This window comes from Euprymna scolopes, chromosome 28 (assembly GCF_053919585.1).
Source record: "Euprymna scolopes isolate OS-2025 chromosome 28, ASM5391958v1, whole genome shotgun sequence".
NCBI classification, from domain to species: domain Eukaryota; kingdom Metazoa; phylum Mollusca; class Cephalopoda; order Sepiida; family Sepiolidae; genus Euprymna; species Euprymna scolopes.
The window spans coordinates 84303731-84326324 of record NC_136509.1 but is presented as its reverse complement, the minus strand read 5'-3'; the positions used below and the strand labels follow the sequence as shown (position 1 = coordinate 84326324).

The 22594-nt window shown below is 33.1% G+C and overlaps 1 protein-coding gene across 17 annotated transcripts in view; it reads right to left on the bottom strand.

The window, feature by feature from the left end:
- The window catches only part of LOC145249706 (filamin-A-like), a 302081-nt gene that overhangs the window by 74190 nt on the left and 205297 nt on the right, over window positions 1–22594 (bottom strand). For 11 of the 17 annotated variants that reach the window (XM_080111571.1, XM_080111574.1, XM_080111573.1 and 8 more), the window contains exons 14-22: window positions 21712–21936; window positions 19810–20376; window positions 14320–14493; window positions 11952–12062; window positions 9193–9405; window positions 7752–7925; window positions 6220–6340; window positions 4766–4916; window positions 452–641 (exon numbers count right to left, since the gene is read on the bottom strand). In XM_080111571.1, the coding sequence (XP_079967697.1) occupies window positions 452–641; window positions 4766–4916; window positions 6220–6340; window positions 7752–7925; window positions 9193–9405; window positions 11952–12062; window positions 14320–14493; window positions 19810–20376; window positions 21712–21936 (1926 nt within the window). The remainder of the gene's footprint in view (window positions 1–451; window positions 642–4765; window positions 4917–6219; window positions 6341–7751; window positions 7926–9192; window positions 9406–11951; window positions 12063–14319; window positions 14494–19809; window positions 20377–21711; window positions 21937–22594) is intronic. The other 6 variants (XM_080111582.1, XM_080111584.1, XM_080111586.1 and 3 more) reach the window with 1 other exon arrangement.

The window sequence follows — 22594 nt, the reverse complement described above, 5'->3', positions numbered from 1 at the left end:
TTTTTTTTTGGGGGGTGTAAAGTTGGATTGAATTAAAGTTATATTCTTTTGTAGATTTACTGGAGAGAGAATAGACTTTAACAAAAAAAAAAAAATATATAACTTTTGGGCTAAACAATAGGCTATCTTTTACAGGTAAGGGAGATAATTTAAAATTAGAAATGGAGAGATTTTAAAGCCATTCTTAACAGTAGGCACTGGAAAAAAAAAATCTCAAGAGCACTTAATTTATAATAAAACATTTATGTAATTACTGTATTTTTTTTTTTTGTCACATGTACACAAAGATTTTTTTTTGGTGGAGAAGGTGTTCTGGGCTAGCACCAAAATAAGTACACAAATGATTCACCTTTAATGATTAAGTCTAGATTTAATGCATCCTTATTTCTTTTATAGTATAGATATATGTGCATATAAAAATAAATTTGAAAAGAAAAACCGGATATCTTACTTGTGATTCTACATTTGCTGGCATCACCAACAGGCTTGGATTTAGCTTTGATGGGTGAATTAGGCACTTCAACACCTCCGAATTTAATTTTGATGGTGTAAACACCAACATCTTCAGGAGTGTAGGTTACAGAGAAGGTTCCGTCACCATTGTCAGTAATGATGGGCTGAATGAAAGTGCCATCAGGTCTCTGGAAGTGAAGATAAAGTAGTTAGACACTAGTTTATCGGCTAAAAAACAAATTTTACATTATGACTTTTTTGCATTCATACAAACGAAAACATGTAAATTATACGCGTTAATCAATTTGTGTTTTGAAACTTCAATACAAATGGAATTTGAAAAACTGGAAACTTTCAATTCTGTAAGAGCCTACCATTTATCTTGATATACTCGTTTTATAAAAAAAAAAAAAAAAAAAGTTTTATACCCCCCCCCCGTTTCCTGCTTTCTTAATCTTTGAATCCCTATAAACTATCACTGTTCCATAACTTTTGATTCAAGTTTGATTAATTTCATATTTGTAGATTCTTTAAATGCATGAAGCTGCAAGATTTAATGTATATTTTCCCTGATGAAAAGAATTGCATTTTTCGGAACTCCATGGAATAAGGTCCTGTTTATTTGTACTCCTTGTTGGATAATTAAAATTTTGTATATCTTTTTTTTTTTTAAATTTCCAAAAATTATATAATATATATATATATATATATATATATATATATATATATATATCTGTAGAAATATATTATATATACCAATCATTATTTAAGAAGCTCAATGTAATTACAGAGCAATAGAGAATAAATGACAAAAACTATATTCCAAAATTCATGATGTTGACCATCTTATAATTTATTCCTTATATTCAGTTGACATTTACAATTCTTGACAGTATCTGTATCGTAGCACAAAATCACTCACTTTATATCAGTGAATCCATTATGCCCTTAACTCAGAAGAAATAACAATTAATCCGTCAAAAGAAAATGAAGTGTGATTTGACATTAAAATCCGAAATTGGAAGAGAAGCTGCATATACTTATATAAATTTCAGGTTAATATTTTCCATAGTTTTAATGAAGTTTTAACAAGGTTAATACAATGAGTTTTTGTCGCCAATTAATTGAGATTAACTTGAGTTCCTATCGCAAGGCAACCCATAATCCCGACAGATTTAGTTATGATACATCGCATTGCTGAATGTCCTTTGTCATTAGCAGCTGACACATGCATTTTTTCCTTGATAGGTTTATACTATTTACTTCTTATCTGTTTTCTTATCCTCTCATTCTTCCTTTCTTTATCCTCGTTTTTTTTTCTCTATTTCAATATAAACCTTAATTCTCCACCCATTTTTCCATCTTCCCATATATTAAAAACTATTTCCCTTTATATTTTATATATATATATATTTTTTCTATTAACATGTAATGGGACCTGATAATGTGATGCTGAATATTTTCATTACAGACTAAGCTTTTGTATAAACTATATCGCCTGAAGAGGTCTCTAGTTACTAATAACTAGCTGACTGAAACATGCTCATGAACGTAATGACAATGCTTTTGTAAAAAAAAAAAAAAAAAAAAGTATAATTTAAAAGTATATATATATATATATATATATATATATATATATATATATGGAAAAGATTATGAATTTTACTAGAAGTAAGGTGTTGTAATGTGATCTATCTTGAGCTTTATATTACATAGGAAAAGAAATGGTGGCTGGAAGTTCTTCGTGAAGAGGATATCTTTAATTGATGAAGATATTACCAATTGATATTAGACAAACATTCCTCAACATTCAGTTTCTTCAAATATCTCAAGATTTTAGGGAAAGGGGGAGGTTAATGGAACATTTCATTTGAAAATTAAAATATTTAAGATTAGCATTAAATTTGATCCATAACCAGATCTCAATTCAGCAAGTTTTCTTCAATTCCTTATACCGCCAACCCCCCCCCCAAATTATACCATGAATTTTTCGCATTTCAGGATTATCATTTATCCATAAAAATACGTCTGATTCTATACATTTGATATCCGCATTTTCAAGGGAAATTGTTGCTATTGGAATAAGATAGAAACAATTTACCTGTCTTCCACACACAAAAAAGTTAGACACAAGTTCGGTTCTTAATGTTGTAAATATTCATCTCCACACAAAGTGGGGGGGGGCGCACTTAAAATGGACATGAATTCAAACTACTATAGTTACGCTCGGACGGAACGGAAGAGCTACTACATTGATTCCAGCCAAAAAGCCGGGAAAGTTACTCTACCGAAGTAATTTTAAAAAGGTTGAATTACGTCTCTTGGATTTATCAAGGGAGATAAACGCGGTTTTCCTTATCGTAATGCAGTATCAGTCGATTCTGACTGCGCCTTGAAAAGAAAACTTCTAAAAGAATTTTTGACGAACTAAAAGATTAACCGACCAAAACGGGAAATCTTACGGAGCTAAGCAAAGCAGTGATTGCTGAAAAATAATCCCGTGTATTTTAGGTCGAAGAAAAAGTAAATCTGGAAATACATTAATACAATTAGAGTGGTATTTTTAAATAAAATTTGTTGTCTATTTTTTTTTTTTTTTATAAATAAATTAAAAAATTTTTTTTTTTAATTTGGGAACTATAAAAAAATTTTTATTTTAAATATTTGATTAAACAAGTAATGACAATAAATTTTGTAATTTTATGAAGAAAATGACAAATATTTAAGTAAAAATTTATTTCTTGGTCACTATTAATACAGACATCTAGCAGAGATTAAAATGTCGAAATTTAATAACGGGGATTACATCTGGCCCAACACGATTTGCTGCTGACTTAAACAGGGTCAGCTATTCTGGATTGACAAGTCATTTTATATGAAGACGTACATATGTATTATGCCATTTTTTTTACTCTTTATAATGCTTGCGTGGGTAATATTACCCAAAATTTAACTCACAGGTCTGAGAAATCAAATGCCTTACATGAAAAAAGACTTGCATATTTTTTTTGTTTGTTTATCTCCAGCCCTGTAGACAAAGTCGTTTGTTTAGCGATATTGTATATATTAAGCAGCAAAAGAGAAAATAAAGTCACATACTATATAACCCTAATAAATTCCAACGCCCCCCCCAAAAAAAAACTTGTCTTAAACTAGCTTAAAATAATTAGATTTACATTACAATAAAGTAGATAGCAAATTGAAGGACAAAGCTTAGCAATGTATAAATGCTAAATATAGTTCGATATCTGAATTTTATGGAGAAAGTGTTTATTCTCCTTCAATTTTTATTTTTCTACCCATTTTATAGTTTAATTTTCAGTAACAACTCAGGGGAACGAAAAATCAAATGGTAACTAATGAGGCATGTTATAAATTGGCAACAGCTCTTCATATTTTAATAGGCCATTTCAAATCAGTTTTTAAGCACTTGATTTGAGTGGATGTGACTCTTAAGGGAGGGAGGGGGGGGCAAAAACAACTTAACCTAAATAGCCATCATAATAAAACTAGCTGAAGCACCCACCCACAGAAGACCATAAATTACACTATTCTACTAAACACGAGTTGTCAGCCAGTAATCATTGATAAATTGCATAAATCCTTCAAAAGTTAATAGTAACTTTGTTTCTGATTGTTATTACATAGAAGTATTAAGTTAATCAACAATCGTTTCCTGTAAGGCCTTCCCCCTATATACTTTAACAAAATCAATGCAAAAAATATCTTGGTTCTAGAATCGGGAAGTTATAATTTAAGATTAGCTGTTGGTTTGTTTTCCAGCATATCAACCCTTTTCGATTTTTAAATGCAGATTCCGGTAATATTGGGAAAAATTTTTTTTTTTTTTTTTTTTTTTTTAAAACATAGGAGTCCCCACTTATCAAGGCCCAGAGGCCACTCGAGGATAAGGGTTAAAGAGCGTAAAGTAGTCAATGGGACAATATCTGTAATCGTTAGCAGTGTTTGGTTTGATAATTTTGCTGAAAATAATCTGATTTTGGTTTTGCAGAACTTGAGTTTTGCAAACGGAAAGGAAAAAAAAAACAGTTGCATTTTTCGATTAGGAAGCTGAGAGACATTGCATTCTTTAAAACCCTTATGCTTCATAGAAGCGACTAAACTGATATCCTATTGCTCGGTACACGAGCACACATGGCTTGCGCATTTCTGAAAGTAGTAAATTATCGGATGTACTTTACAGTGACATTTTTAACCAATATTTATCCAACTCTAGTAAAAATCTGATGTCCAGTCCTGACAAAGAACAATCTTGGCATCCGTACCTAAGGTTTAAGGGACGTTTGCTTACCTGGATAGAAACTTCTAACTCAGCGATTCCTGCCTCAGTGGTATCGATGCAGAATGAGACAGGAAGACTAGCAGAAACGTCTCCAACTCCAGGACCATAGACACGGACCTTGCTGGGATCAAAGCAAGGTTTCACAGGCATCTTGAAGGGACTAAGAAAAAAAAAAAAAAAATTATAATTAGGACGTTTATAGGAAGTTTAAATTCTTTCTAAAAGTTATACACAACTTTTGGAATATATATTCTTGTCAACCTAGCAAGTAACAAGAGTATATTATATATTTATAAGGGGGCATCCAAAGTGAGGCTTTGCACAGCAAGATGTTTTTTCACATTACATTTAAATTTATGCAGGTTGGTACAGTCTGGAAACAGAATGGGAAATCCAAAGACATGACCCGGGTAGAAAGTTATGTGGTATCTGGGGGCTAAGATTTTGCTACTTTTCAAGTGAGAGGTTTTTAAGTTGAGTGGACACAAGTTCATTAAGCTCATTGAAGCACATTCTGCAAAAGTACTTGTAAAACAGTGGGGATTAGAGTCTGAAGTTTGGTAGACAATGTGGGATGCATCTATTAGGTGCAAAGGTTTTTTTTACCCTATCCAAGAGGAAGAGACTAGTCCGGTTAGAGCACCAGTCCAGATGTGGCAACATAAGTTGCAGCTAATACGTTGTGAGAACCAATCTTGCATAGGATACTGGATGTTTCTCTTACGAGAATGTGACATGGGGCAGAAAGGGATTGAAAAGTCAACACCCCTACAAAAATACCTGGGCAGCCCCCCCCCCCATCGGCCTTCTCTAGTAGGAGCACGTCAGGCAATTAGCCTAAAACTAACACCCAAGAGAGAGGGCCAAACCTGGGGGGAGTGGACCTCCTAGAACTGCACAGGGATAGCATGATACTGCAATCAACAGGAAAAGGGGCATTGCAAGAACAGTCTAGACTTGATGGGACGATTCTAATATTGTTCAAGTTCACATACAATTACAGATTTCGATTCTTTAAAAATAAAAAAAAAATTTTTTTTCAGTGGATTACCGTAAAACCTGTGCATGTGCACATTTTCGCACAAAAAAAAAAAAAAAAAAAAATCGAGGGGCGGGGTGAGGTGTATAGATTTTAGTCTTACAAGCAATTTCAAGTTAATAGATACCAGCAATTGAAAATCGAGTTTGTTCAAAACGAAAAGATTTAGTTTCACAACAGAAATAGGCTCAATTTTTCTTCAATTAAGATACCTCAAGAGGTTACAATGTTTTAGATTCCCAATTTCAATTAGTTATGCCATCATTAAAATAGAAAGGCAGACAAAAAAAGTACAAAGTGTTTAAAGTTTCATAATTTGGAAAAAAAAAAAACGCGACTGAAATCCTCACAATAGTCAGGTTTAAAATAAAGATAAAAATAGACAAAAAACACTCGTTACCGATAATAGGAAAACTATACTAACCTCTTAGGAACGTGTTGATTGGCGTATTTCACGTCAAGTTGACATTGTCCTTCCTCCGGAACAACATAAGATGCTTGATAGACGTTGTCTTCCGTCTTAATAACGTCAGCGGGTCTCTTGCCTACAAGCAAAACCGAAATTTAAAACAAGTGAAGAGTTCACTCCCTTGGATTAATCAAGGGAAACAACTACAATAACTAAAAAATTATGGAAAAAAATTTTTAAGTTTAAGTCAATACAAATTTTAAATAAACATTTCAACTTTAGTTGTTTTGTTTTATGGAATATCAAAGCATTGCGGTTTATTAAATGCCGAATACAGTAATTTTGGAAAGGTTTTTTTTCAAGTTGTTTATATCTATATAATGCGTAGATGTGCGTGTAAATATTTAACCAATAAACTCTTAAACTTCTGGTCACAACGAAATTAACAGAAAATAGTAATCATTCACCAAGGATGGTTTATAACGAGTAAAATCTGTTTGAATGAATAATACATACAGGAACTGTTGGCAAGTTTTAATACAAAAATGTTCATTTCAACTTGCCCACATTTTTATATTACTTTTGCGCATACGCAAATTGATTCGTAGCTTTAGCATTTCATTTAAAATGTCTATCGATAATTGTAGGGAACGTGACTCGAGATCTAAAGGTTTTGGTTTTGATTCTAGCTGATGGCATCCAACTCAAACTTTTGGAATCACTATTATATATTAGGTACAATATTCGATAGAGAATTGTACCTATTACAAGATCTGCACGACTTAAAATATTGATAAACATTTTTATGACCGAGTAAGGCTGAGCACCTCTTCTCCAGTCTTTAAATATTTATTCATGGTGTTTAGTTTTATTGTTTTGTAGAGAAAAACCTATTTTTGGCTTTGTAGAACATTAGTTTTCCAAAATGGAAAAGAAAAAAACTGACAATATTTTATGCATTTTAGATTAGGAAGCCAATATCTTCAGACAGCCTGATCTGGTACCACCAAGAAAGAAAGTTTCTATGCCTGTTGAAGACAACACTGACTTGTTAAAATTAAAGTAAATAAATCATTAAAGAAAATATTTCCAGGTGAAAAAAAAAAAAAAAAAAGAAAAAAAAAAAGAGGAATATATAATGCCCCCACCCCCATTCATTTGTCCAGAATTCCTCTATTAAAAAAGTCTGTATGATATACATACACAAAATAAAAATATTCCAAAAATCATGTAAATTGATCAAGTTTTATTTTTTAATTTTTTTTATATGTAACCAAAGAGCAGCTGTTTTGTCCACCTTTCTGAAAACAATATAAAAAAAAATTTGAAATTTATTGTAATGCCCATGAATACCATTAATTGATTAAATGATTTTCTTTATAAAAATTGAACTACTTTATCAATGTATGTGATTTTTGGAATATATTTTCGTTTCCCCACAGTACATACAGTATAGATTTTGTTATGGAGGCAAATTCTGGAGGAGGCGGAAAAAAAACAAAAACAAAAACACTTGTAAGTATAGAAAGAAAAGCTGCAAGTCTTACCAAGTTTGTCTGTGACAGACACCTCAAGAGGAGCCTCTCCAGCTTCCTTGGCGTCGATGGTAAAAGAGGTTGGTTCTTTAGCACGGATTCCTTTGTCAGTATCCACACCCGGACCAAAGCATTTGACTTTGGTGGCATCAAGCGGAGTTTCAACAGGAACATGGAATGGACTTCCTGGAGGAGACAAGAATTTTGTTTTTGTTTAGAGAAAAAACTCAAATGGAAGAATAAAAACAAAGGGTAAGTTCAGGAAAGTGAAATACAAATGCAGTTCATGAAATTTAACATGCGAACACTACTATGAAAAATAACTTATGGCAAGTAAGCTGCACGCCTTCACATTTCGGTCTAATAGACCTCATCAGGTAAAAATTAGAGAATTACTTCAAGACCGAAATTAAAAGAGAATACAAAAGTCAGCAGTAGGAAAACTTTGCGCAAGGGACAAAGTAATAGAATCACCAGTAGCATGAAATAGCAAAGTGTAGTACCTGTTCTGATATACTTTTAGCACCATATTTTGTCCTTGTTCAGTGAGGGATAAATTCTAGACTAAAGCAATTTTTATTTTTGTTCCAATTCAATGCTCCTTTTTGGGAAACTGCATTTTCTCCCACATCAAATATAAATCCTGTATTTAACTGGTACTCTGGTGGGAGCAAGTTAGATCTTCTACAGGTCCATTCAGCTTTGAGAGGAATGAATACACTTGTAAAGTAAGGGTTTTACAATCCCAACCTCACCTCCGAGTTGGCACTGCCTGGTTCTAGCGGCAAGAAGTCCAAGACAACTGAAAACAATAGAGATAAACGGAGCACAGACAGTACCTGCCACTCCCAAATGGTCACCCATTTTAATGCTGACCAGGTTCAACATTACTCATCTTTTGTGATCTGCGGACCAGTATGTCGACATGATTATACTGTATATCAAGGTGGTGGTGGTGGGGGGGGGGCAAGTAAAGAGATCAAAAACAGCTGGCTGGGAATAAGAATTAACTGCTCATGATAATTTTATTTTTTGAATTAATACTTGATATTTACATAGAGGGGGGGGGTCTCATTACTGAAAAGTCCAAAACCCAGATGTATTTATCGCTTATTTCCTTAGTCTGGACGAGAAAGCATTTTACAAAGTTACATTGTAGGAATCTGTTTACCATGAAAGACCTGTATTTTTATATCACAGCACTCCAGTAGTGCTGATTAAAAAAAAAAAAAAAAAAAAAAAAAAACACACATTCTGGATATCTGATCTAGTTCTTTGCTTCAGATTATTTTTTGCCAACTCATCCATGTTACTAAAAATGTCTTCCTGTGTTTGTCTGTGACAACGAAAGTTATTTACAAAAGTATACTATTCTTAAATTAAAATATATATATATAAAAAAAAAAAAAAAAAAAAAAAAAAAAAAAAAGGTTATTAAACGAAGGGCACTTACCAGGTATATGTTGGTCAGCATATTTAACGGAGATGTCATAAGGTCCAGCCTTGACAGGGGTGTACTCTACATCACAGGTACCATCATGGTTGTCATTACAAGTCATCTTAGCCTCAACAGGTCCGTCAATGGACAAGCCAAGGTTGCCTTGTCCAGCACCACGGCTTTCAACTGTGAATGGATTTGGCTTATTGGTGATGCCACGTTCAAGACCTGCAATGAGAATTTTTCAATAGTTTTAATCGATAGAAATCAAAAATAGGATTGTTGGCTCCGGAAAGCGCTACACCCACTTTAAATTTTGATACGCTCCCTAGCAGTACAAAACATGGAGACCAGCTTCAGGGTTTTTGGTCATTCCTGAAAGAATGACTTCCTGATTTCCTACTTTTTGTTCCTGGCTAGGTGTGACCATGTTGGACCCAGTTGTAGAGGTAGTCGTTTAGAGTTTTTAGCTTTCCTAGTCATCTTTTGTTGCCTCAGGGGGGCCCCATTCTGTCCCTCCAAATGTCCACCTGTTGTCTGTATTATCTTGAAGGTGATCCGTTTATATTTATCCATCAACTTTTGTTTGTTTTTAACAAAGGCATCACCACTTATTAAGACCAAGAGGCCACTCGAGGATAAGGGTTAAAGAGTGTACAGTAGACAATTGGACAAAGTTATTAATAATGGAAATTTGGTAAATTTGTTAACTTATATGGAACGGCTCATCAAAAACTTGTTTACGTTAGACTTGAAGACAACCATATTGTAGTCAGCTGGAAAGTACTCTAGTTTGCTATCTGATCGAAAGGTTTTTTTTTTTCAGATTAAAGTTGAGCAGAATGCATTTCATTTTAGCACTCTTAGCCTTTTTTTTTTTAGCTGCGTTAAGTGTCCATGTTTCTCTACCATATGCTATAAAAGGCATGATATATTAAAAATTTTCCGTTTACAGGGTTTGGATTTTTAAGGCTTTCTCCAAACAAAAGTCGAGTTTTAAAACAAAATTTGATATTTTTAAAATATTAAAGTTTTCATTTAACTACTATATCATACATTTCCTTGTTTTTTTGTTGGCTAGGATCAAAGTGTAATATCTGTTGATGCTGCACTTCACCTTTCTTGTGATCAGTGAAGGAGAAATCCTAAACTGAAGCAATTCTCATTCCTATCCAGAGTGCCACTTTTTTGGTAGGGAGCTGGATTTTCCCCCTTATTAAAAACCGGCCTTGTGTCTAACTGCCCTTGTGGGGGGGAGGCAAGTAAAGATGATCAGATAATTACATGATAAAAGGGGAGTAACTCTTGTATTAACACTAGAAATATGTAATTTCAGAATTTATTTCAGGTTTTATTTTTTAAATTTTAATAGTATCTATACATTAATACGCTAATTCACTTGACAGTCATCCTGAACACCCCTTAAAATAAAAATGGAATATTCCAAATCGCACCAACTTATACTGAATTCCCTTAGTATGAAAATGGAATATTCTAAAATGCCCAACAAACAATTGTTCCAAATGGATAAGTTATCGCCAGCCAGTGTCTAGACCGTGCAGATCACAATCCTAAGTTATTTATCACCAGCCAATGTCTGATCGGTGCAGATCAAAATACTATTGTTATTTATCAGCCAGTGGCTTAGTTCTATTTTTTCTCGTGTCGCAAGCAGTTACACATATTCGTCTACAAACATTTTTAATTCACGGACTGATTGGAACTAATATTACACCGATTATTCTATTGAAGGATATTCTATTGTTGGAATATGTAATGATTTCAACCATCGTGGAATTTCCACGGGTTCTGCTAGTTTCAATTAATCTTTGAAAATTCAAATGTTTATTTTACTTTTAAATATTCTGACATTTTTTACTGGACATCAAGAATACAATTTCAAAACCATTCCAAACCTGTGCAAACACTGGTTTTATGTCCATAGCAGATTTTCTATTTATGTCCGCTTTGGAAAAAGCTGTCAACCAAAATCCAATTTGTCTATTTCAAGTTGCTTCTCACTATCTTCCCTTTTAAATTTTTTTTGTTTTTTAAGGGAGTCCCCACTTATCAAGGTCACTCTAGGATAAGGGTTAATGAGGGCATGTTGGAAAGGTAGAAACGGATTATTTAAGGGGATGACTGGGGCTTTGTGGCATTGATGCTCTCTAGTACTCCTTCAACATGTGCACAAAAACCAGCTTATTGTTAATACAATGGATGCATTTTATTGATAAAAACCCAACACAACCTCATCCGTTTGACTTAATTTATGAAAAGTTTAATTTTGTTTAATGACCATATACTGTCCACATTTTAAGACCCTAACGGGAAAGATGAGCAACAATTATTTGAACTACTCTCATCGTGGTCGTTTTTTATTTTTTTACGTTTCTGCCGATGTAACCGGACAGTCTTTATGTAATTAGTAAAGACCATGATGAGTGTTCAAAGAAAAAAAAAAATCTTGTTAGTGTCAATTATCTTAGGTTATTTGAGGAGATTCGAATTCATGGAGAGAAAAAAAAAAAAAAAAAAAAAAAAAAATAATTAGAGTTAGGTTTTTGTGAGCACATTTTCAATTTTCACTACTACATGAAGTAGTAAGCTCGATCAAGCACCTTTAGGAATAGCGATAATGTAAGGAAAGATGAGCAACGCATTTTTATTAAGTGAAAGAGGAAGGAAGACGATGCTTCTAGACATGATCTAAGATTTCTGAAACATGTATTTTACTTAAAAGAAATAAACATTAAAAAAGTTTCCATTCTCACCTGGTCCATAAGCTTTAACTCTAGATGGATCACAGCCAGGAATAGCATTGGTCTTGAAGGGACTACCAGGAACTGGCATGTTGTCATACGAAATATCCACAGTGTATGGACCTAAAAATAAACATTTAAGAATGTAATTTTCTTCTATTTACTATTCAAGTTAAGAGTTTCACCTTCATTTGGTTTCATCAATAGAAAATATCTGAACTCTGGATTTGAAAATCACCATTACTTGCGTGAGTGATGAGTACCCTGTTACCTACACAACCATGCCACATGCAAGAAAGTATTAACGATCAAATTGTGGTCGAGTCAGATTCTGGAATATGCCTACTTCTTGAAAGGAGTGTAGTGATCCAACTACTAAGAACTCAAGTTAAATACATAGTTTTGTGAAAATACACTTTTGCAAATATTTTATACTCTGTATGCCAATTTTTTTTTTTTTTTTTTTTTTTTTTTTTTTAAATCAGAAACCGGCCAAGATAATAGCATATAACAATTGTGCTATATTCCAAAGTATAACATACATATATATATATGTGTGTGTGCGAGATAAGACACTGATAGAAGTTCAGATGAAAAATCCTGATAGATATTACTTGAATACTTTCAAGGAGATCCTAGCCAAAAAGGAAAAGCTCGATATTTAAGAATAGAGCAATAAGTTTCGTGGTTCAATTTTAAATTCTGAAAAAAGACATTCGATTTAAGAATTTATTGCTTGACAAAGGAATATATAGAAGGGGTTATTTTAATTTCTTTAATCCATAGATTTTCAACAATGGCTCAAATCAGAGGAACAATTCCTGATGATATGAGCCATTGAAAATCCATGGATTAAAGAAAAATAACCCCTTCTATATATTCCTTTGTCAAGCAATAAATTCTTAAATCGAATATATGTCTTTTTTCAGGATTTAAAATTGAACCACGAAACATCGATTTAGATATATTTTTGAAATCCTGCCAAATCCTGTCTACACATTTCATATTCAAGATTAATAAGGCGCTTCCTTTATTTTATTTTTCTTTCTCCCCCCCCCCTCTTAAATTTATTTTTAGAAGATATATTGTTAAAATCGCAAGATTTAAATTTTAACATTTTCACTTGTGCTGACTTACAAATATAATCTTGATAAACTGCATCTGATTTTTAAAAACTATTTTGCTTTGGTTTGATAAGCAATTCTTTTATTTAATCATTTTCATTTAATTTCAATTGCCTGTCTACGGATATCTTTTGGTTTTTATTCACAAATTGATTGAAAACTGAATTTTGAAACTGATATAGAAAATATTTTACCAGAATTTGCCGGATATTCAATCAAACTGAAGAAAAACTGGAAATATGTATATATTGGATTGTTACCAGCTTCCTTGGATTTATTACAATACGCGTTGGATCTTTTTACCTGCCGAATACCAAGAGCTTCCATTACAGGATTTAGCATACACTTTCGATTTGAAGTTCAATATCCTTTTTTCACTGCATCAATATACAATTTCCCTTATTCTATGTAGCTAAAATGATTTAAAAACTAAAAACATTTAATTTAATTTTCTATGTTTATTACCTTTAGAAAATTAGGTGAAAACCTTTTATAATATTTGCTAATATTTTTCCTCCGAGGAGATGTATAAACATCGAAAACTCATGGGTTAAAGAAATATATTTTACTATACTGTATTCTTTGTCTTGCATACAATAACATTTCTATATTTGAAACTTAACTTTTTCAAATCAAATTTTAAATCCCTAAATTGATTTATTTGCTCTATCTAGTATATTGAGCAATTTTATTCAGCTGGGATAGTCTTATATAAAATAAGACATCCAATAATATTTTGTAAGACCGATAATCACTGGATTTGCACACCAGTAGATTTATTGCATTTCACTATTCTGAATTTTTATATATATATATATATATATATATATATATATATATATATTATATATACACACACTTAGTACATTGGAAAGTTCAAAATAACCCATATCCAGACAAGATGGCCATCCACTAGATATAAGCTGACAAATTATTTTGGCTCTTTCTGAACTTGACAAATTTTTATGCTTCAAATTCTTAATATCTAAATTTGGTTATTTGTATAAACAAAATTGTTTAACTTTGCAGAACATGATTGAGTTTTGCAACAAGGTAGTCAGGAAGTTGGTGTCTTCAGACTAGCTAATTTAGTAGCATCACATTAGCTAACAAGTATTACCACTTGTAACTAAAGGGTAACCTCACAATCCCACCAGCCTCCAGATAGACCTACACTTATTTTTAAGGTCATACCGAGGACCAAAGATTAAACTGATTTTTATGTGTGGAGGAAAACATGAGAAGTTGTAGCGTACCTTGTTCCAAAGGCATGTAAGAACCAGAATAGGTACCATCTTTGTGATTTTCAATTGGCAACTCCGCTTTAGCACCAGATGGGCTACTGACAATGGCACGTACTTTACCATTTCCATTCTTATCGATGGCGGCAGCATCAACCGTAAAGTCTGCTGGAGAATCAAGGAACACACCTGCGGAGAGAAAAGGTGGGGAATACATTTTTAAATACAATAAAACATGAGAAATTTTAAAAATGTTCAAGTCTTATGTAGAGGAATTTGATATTTTAGAATCTGATTATCTGGTTGGAACTAGTAAGCGACATTGAAAAAAAAACAAAAAACAAATATATTGGAAGTTAAAGTTTTTTAATATTTTAAAACTTAGACATTTGTTCTGGGATTTTTTTTTTGAAGATGAGGATTAATAATTTGCATTAAACTAATGTTCTTGTCTTTGATATCAGGTTTCAGCCAATTTAACGAATGTTCATCTTATCAAAATGAAGATGATTTCAAACTGAAATCTTTATTCAATCCACAGAGGTAGATTGTTCTCATTCTGCCACTCCCAGGTAGAAGTTTAAGACCTATTTTTAGTATTGTTACTAAAATCAAGGTGTCGATAACTGGAAGTGAAAGTTTGTCTTCACAGTAGTTTTATATGGCCTTGATTTTATCATATGGACTAAAATAGTCAATCACAGATGTTTCAAAATTGAACCTTCAACTTGACTTAGAACAGATTTTTATTTAACACTTGTTTTTAAACTACTATTCCCAATTAACCCATGGGGTGGTTGAAGGTTCTTTTTTTTTTTTTTTTTTTTTTTTTTCTTTTTTTTTTTATTACATTTTCACCCCAAACAAGGCAAATTGCCACTTTGGTGTAGGGGGCTACTATTAGGGGCAACAACTACTGGGGTACTATGTAGGGATTTGGGCAGCAAGGTGTCGGTTCACGTTACACTTGAACTTCTGCACGTCAGTACTGTTGGGGAAGCAGGGACCTGGAATGGAATTCCAGAGTCTAGCGGTTCTGGGGAAGAAACTATTGGAGTAAAAAGATCTTTTACATCTAGGGATCTCTACAGTGTGGGGGTGGGATTTAGTAGCCTATCGGGTTTGTCGAGGGTGCTCACGTCGTGGGGGCACAAGTGATTGCAGTTTGTCAGAGCATTCGCCACTAAAATACTTGTAGAAAAGGCAGAGGGATGCAACATTTCGTCGATGGGACAGAGGCTGAAGCTTAGATGCCAGTTCAGGGCCTATCAGGTTTGCGACTCTTTTGAACCTTGTCAAGGAGCGATAGACTAGTAGCAGATGCACCAGCCCAGATGTGGCAGCAATACTCCATACATGGGCGAATGGTGGCCTTATAGAGGTACAGGATACTATCCATCAATGGTTGAAAGAACGAAAACAGTCTACATCCATGGATTAATGGATTCAGTTCAAAATCCATTCCAGAGTTTTACAAGATATATCTAATGTTTGGAGTTTACATCAGCCAAAACGCAAAATGAGAAAGTTGTTTCTGAATTGGAGATGAGGATTGATTAGTTGCATTTTTGCATTACTCTTCTCATCTTTGGTGTTATCTTTACGTTTCAGTCGATGTGACCTTTTTAAAGCGTGTCTTATTGAACTGACTTGAGCAAAATTACATTCAGATTCCAGAGATCGACAATATACACTCGAAGGTCAGAATTTACATCGATCAAAACATCGTACGAATAACATTCAAGATGAAGACTAGTCGAAATAATCCAAAGTCAGAAGCATCCATAGAACATTAAAATTAAGAAAATTCAGTTCATAAAAACGTTCAAAGAAGCCTGACAATTATTTACTATTATGAAAGTAATTTGTTAAATTCCAAAGAGTTTATTTTATAGAATGAACCACAAAAATAAAAAGCATTAGTTTAAAACGCCACAATACAGAAGAAATCTGTCAAATCAGTTCTGTTAACTATAGTAGCCATATTTATTAAAATTTAAACACTAAATAAGATTTTTTAGATGTAGCTAAGTATCTCAAGATCTGTATCAGTTTATGCTTAAGGTTGAAATCAGTTTCAATGAAACTTCATGCTGCATAGTTATAAAGCTGAAAATTTTTTTAAGAGTGAAAGTTATTTTAACTGTTTCAATGCATTAAAACTTGAAAATCATAAAAGTTTAGAAACCAGTCAAAATTCAGACTTATTTGTTCATTTAAATTCTAATTTGATCCATATAAGATCCTTCAGGAAAATACAATTTTTTTTTTTTTTTGTTGAACATTTCACTCAGCCTTCTGTTCTGAGAGAAGCTTGATAAAAGTGGTTGTTGCTCTGGTATGCATGCGTAGAATCAGAATTTTGCCAGGGTCACCCATACTAAATTTATATTCAGAACAATGGGCTCCACATTTTGGCTTAGTTTCAGAAAAATCTTATGGATGGATCAAAAGTTATGGGGCAAAATGGGGCAGTTTTGGCTATTTTGGGGCATTTTTGAATTTTGAGCCCTCGAGTACACAACGGAATTTTTGTAAAAAAATTTTTTGCTGTGCACATCTATTTAATAAAAGGCAATTTGTGGCAAAATTTCAGGAAAAACTAATGAACGGTTATCTGGCAATCGTCCGGAATAACTGACGCATGGACGCCACTGAAAACAGGTTCCTTTCTGATAATCAAAAATGTATTTTCCCCGATTGAGACTTATAAGAGTCGAAAATTAGCATTTAGATATCTCAACAGTTATTTTTAAAAAATATTTTTTAAAAAATATTTTAAATTCATGAAATGCACAATGCATGTAGTAGTCAGAATAATTCAATTAACAGTTCAGCTTCTTCCAATATGGCAGGAACATGGGGTTTTGGTTTGGTTGTACAGCATATCAACCCTTTTTTTAGTTGATTTAATGCCAGATCCAATAATTTTAGAAAAATGTTGCATGCTTGAAGTTCTTAATACCTTCAAATATTTATTCATGGCAATTGGTTTGATTTTTAGGGGAAATTTGTTTTACACTTTGTAGAACATAATTGAATTTTGCAAAGGAAAAAAAAAAAAAAAAAAAAAAAGTGTTTGGTATTCAGACAGCCTGATCTGATAGCATCAGGATCAGAGGTTTCATTCCTTCAAGAGAAGGAGCCAAAATTATCAGATCCCATTCAGATGCACTGTTTGCAAACAAGTGAAGACTTCATCTACAAAATGCAGTCACACACGTCAAGCATTTTATATTTTGTATTTATAAAGGCTAGAAGGGGTCACCTTATCAAGGCTGAAGTCACTTGAGGGTTAATGAGTGTTAAGTGGTTACACAACAGCATAGTGACAGTGGTGGAAATTAGGTAAAAATTTCCAGACGACCATATAGTCAGCAGGAAATCAGGCTTGTGGTACAGAGCTCCATAGGCGGCCAGTTCTAGGTTCCTGTAATTTGCATTTAGATTTAGGCACCAAGAGTGGTAAAGTTGATATTTTAGATTTTTCATAGATTAATTGTGCTAAGGATTTAGGATTTAATCTATGCTGTTCTTACACCTGTAGCTGCTGGGGTGAGGCACAGGTGGAATGTTTTTTCAAGAGAAAACAAAAAATTCCACTCAAATAACATGGCAAGTAGAGTACAAAGTGTACCACTATAAAAATTTTGTAATCAGCATCATTTCAAGGATTCGGTTTTTTATGATTATAAAACGTACATATTAAAACACAGAAAGAAAAAGCATTAGTCAAGAAAAAATAACTTTACAATTGTAAACAGCTGGTCAAAATGGCAGACCAGAATTTCATTTTAGAATTCAAAAGCAAACAAAAAAAAAAAAGAAAAAAAAAAAAGACAAACGAGCATTAAAACAAGTGCTGATGAAAAGAAAAAGCCACAAAAATCCACCCACTCAATACAAACTATAAACGGGGCAATTACTAAGTTTATTTGTTTGGACAGTGATGTCAGGGGGAGACAATCTTCAATTCTTAGTTTTAAATACTGCTTTATCTCCCTTTACAGACAAAGTAACGGCCTAGTAGGCAAAATATTGATCAGTCAAGATATGTAATATATATATCTCTCAATCACAGATTTTAAGTTGGATCTAAATAGCAATTAAGCTGATAAACCAAACAGATTTTAACTAGCCAATTTTCATGTTATTGGCAGTAAACAAATACTTCCAGACAATTTCTAGTTTCAATTCGGCAGCTTATTTAAAGTCTCCATTTTAGCAAACGTTTTTGAATTGAAAATAGGAGATATACAAAGAATACCATCTATTTTTCAACTTTCAGTCCGTAAACAGAGTTTAACGATGTTAGCATTTGCTGGAATGTTATACATACAGCACCTGGTAATCCCAAATGTTACTAATTTAGCCCTGTGTAATTCAATTTTGATCATATAATTATAACCAAACTAGTGCAAACCAAGATGTAAGCGAACATAAACGCACCCAGAATAAAACTAGGTCATTTTCTTAAAAAAAAATGAAAAAAAAAAAAAAAAAAAAATCCCTCTGCTTAATAAGCACATGTCCATTGGCTGTGCTAAGTGGGTGTGTAAATAAAGAAACTCTGCAGCATAAAAAGAAAATCTTAATTCTATGCAATAGCCCGATGAATCCTCAGGGAATGAAATATGAAGAAATCTGTGTAGCTTAATAGCCACATATATTGGTACAACTTACTCCTAGCTCTAATCATGTATTAAGCACTGTCGAATTAAAGACTGAAAAAAAGATACATGAAATGTTATGTAGATAAACAAAATTATATTTTTAAATATATATTTAAGCAGTAGAGTTTCGATCCTGGCTTGAGGCAGTCGCTAGTCTAGTCGCATTGAAGAGTTGTAATATTCCTAAACTGAATGACTAATTAGTATATATATATATATATATATATATATATATATATATATATACATACACTGAATATCAGTAATAGAATTTAATCAATAAAGATCATTAATAGTGATTGGAAATGTTTTCCTTTATAAGGACACTGACTAATATCTAAATTGACAAAATAGAATTAGATACCTTGGATATAAAAAAGTGGTATTTAAAAATTAAAAGAAAAAGTTACATAACACTAAAGAAATCTGTTCACTGAATAGTTGTCAATATAAAGTGGTTCCTCAAATAGAAGTTGAATATATGTATTAACATAGAAACTAAACAGTCCATATAGCAATACATACATTTCCCATTTTAAACAGACTAGTGAGATTAGCTTTTTGAAATTTTTCCATTCCCATATTTTTGCAACACAAAGCTTGCTATAAAAAAAAAAAAAAAATCATGCAAACGAGTGGTTTAAGAAAAAACTGAAACACGAACGCTGAAACTAAAAGAGGTTAATATGCCAAAAAAACAGAAGCGCAACATCTTTGAAGTAATATTCCAAAAGGAACCGAAGAGCAAAGAGAAATGGATTATTTGCCAAATAGGGCTTTATCGTCAACGTCACACCATGCAACAGTAGCTGCAACAATGCTGCCTCATTACCCTGAGGTTCAAGTCCAGGTCCATAGGCTTTAACACCGGTGGCTCCCAGGGAAGGTTTGATGGTCGCTTTAAACGGCGACCCAGGGATATGATCCTTGTTGTAGGTCACATTGACCTTATAGTCTCCAGGTATCAAGGGCAGATAATCAACATCAATCAGCCCATTCTTCAGATCTTTACAATTAATTTTAGCCTCGGTGGGACCCTCAACGGAGACACCAAGGGCACCAGGTGGAGCAGCACTCCTGTCGATCGTAAACTTAGCTGGAGTATTAGCCGTTCCCTCAGAAAGACCAGGTCCATAAGCGCGCACATTATTAGCAGTGCTGGGGACCACTGCATCCACCTTGAAAGGAGAGCCTTTGACTGGGGTACCAGCAAAGCTAACCTCGACCTTGTGGGGTCCAGGTTCCTTGAACAAGATGGGTGCAGTGCTCCCATTGGCCATTGACCTTGTGGGAACATTTGTTTTAACGCCCTTGGGATTGGTTATGGTCACTTTAGGTTCTCCTTGACCAGCACCGACAGTTAGAATATCAACAAGTTTCTCTTTGCCGACCTCTTGTGCTGGAGAGAAGAGAAATCACAAGTTGACAAACAAATAAAATTACTTTGACTTGGGAGGAAAAATAAAAATGTATAAATTAAAAAATATATACAGGTCTAGCAATGAAACAATGTATATCGTTATAAAAAAATGCGAACCTTATTTAGTTTTATGTAAAGAGAGCAGAAGCCCTATGTGAAAGTTTTTTTTATAGGTATTAATATTAATAAATGCATATGATACGTTTACAAGCCAAATTACAACGCAATATTTCTTAAAGTAAACATTTGTTTAAAATTAATATTCTGACATAATACAAATTTTTTTTCTTGTCATGGTGATAAATGGACAAATTCAATAATAATGTTCAGAAGATTATGCTTGGTGTGTTGTATGAAAGTTAAGATTGGGTTCTTAAACGTATGCATTTTATGTTTAAAGTTAAACGCTTGTATCATAAAGAACCTTAACTTTCATACCACGTGCACCAAACAACTTTCTGGACATTAGAAGATATCACCCTGAAGAACAGTCTCTACAACTGAATTCTTCCATTTACCACTATGGCAAAAAAAAAAAAAAAAAAAAAATGCTGATGATGGCATATGTCGAAATATTAAAAAATAAATTACAAAATTATGTTGTAATTTGACTTATAAAATGTATATCATACACATTTCATTTTAAAATTTAAAAGCTTATTTATCAAACACCCTTAACTTTCAATATTTTTAGAGAATACAATATTAGGTATGGTATCCTATTTTACAATCTATTTCAAGTTTGCATTAAATTTTATCTGTAGTTATTCATATTTTTGAATTTCAAACTTAAATCTTAATTTTGATTCTAGAAAATGTAAAAATTAAGCTCAAGTGATGGATTATAAAATATTCTAGACATAAGGTTTAGAATATCAATTTTGATCTTAGTTTTGGGGAATTTAGAAATGTTTATCCAAAATTTCCCTCATGAGAAAAAAAAAAATCTTTGATGTACACATTGATGCCAGGAAGAAAAATTGTGCATGAAAAATCACGTAAATTTATCAAATAGTTTTATTTTTTGTAAAAAGAAAATCAGATTTTAATCGCCAAACTACGAGCAATGATCTCTAGACATCTTGAAAACATTCTGAAGGTAGAATAACAAATTGATTCTTCAGAAAGCTCTTAAGATAGTGGGGTACTGGAAAGCTCAATTTCGCTCAACTTTTTTTTTTTTTTTTTATAAAAAAAACATTTACATGATTTTTGGTGTACGGTATTTTCTTTCCGTCAGATATGTACAGATTTTTTTTTTTTTCATTTAGGAGGGGGTGGGGGATTTTGACAAGTGGGAAAAAGAAAACTTACTTTTCTCCAAGCCCTCAACTTTAACTTTGCCAATATCAATGCTTGATTCAACCTTCACCTTGATGGGACTGGTCGGGATTTCTTTCTCAGCAAAGTAGACATTTACGGTATAAGTACCAGGAATCTGAGCAGTGTATTTCATGGTGAAAGTACCGTCCTGATTGTCGATAGTATTAACAGGGACATCCATACCGCGTTCGTCAGTCAAAGCAATAGCCACATCACCTGGAAGAAAGAAAAAAAAAGATTTCCGTTCAATGACATTAATTGTTGACCGTTTTACAGCATAGCTTTTTTTTTTTTTTTTTTTTTTAGGTTATTTAATGCCGAATCCAGTGATTCGGAAGAAAAATTTAGAATATATTTGTTTTTTTTCAAGTCAGTTTCTATTTAACCCATAGTTGAGACCCTAACAGGTGCTACGACTGAGCCGGAGTGAATCTGGGAGCAATGGCAATTAAGGGGTGGCTCCACACTCCCCAAAGCCCGCAAGCTGGGGCCTCACCATCAGATATAGTTTAAGGTCATATCCAGGACTGCAATAACATTAAAATGATACATGATTATACCAAATGACGCAATGGAAGAATTTACAGAAAAAAATGGGAACTTTGAGATGTAATCAGTGCTAGATATTGAACAGATAGATCCACTAGTATATCATTAAATAGCGAAATGTGGGGAAGAGGGGGGGAGCTAATGGCATTAACCCGACATAACATTACTCATCCAAAAGAGTTCCTTTCTCTTCAGCCAATAACAACCGAGCAGAAAGGATGTAAAACAAAGTTTGTCAGCCTACCTAAATATGTAAATGGCCTCTCACGCTAATAGATTCCTTATGAATTTGGTAGCCAAGACGGTGCAACTTTATAGCCGACCC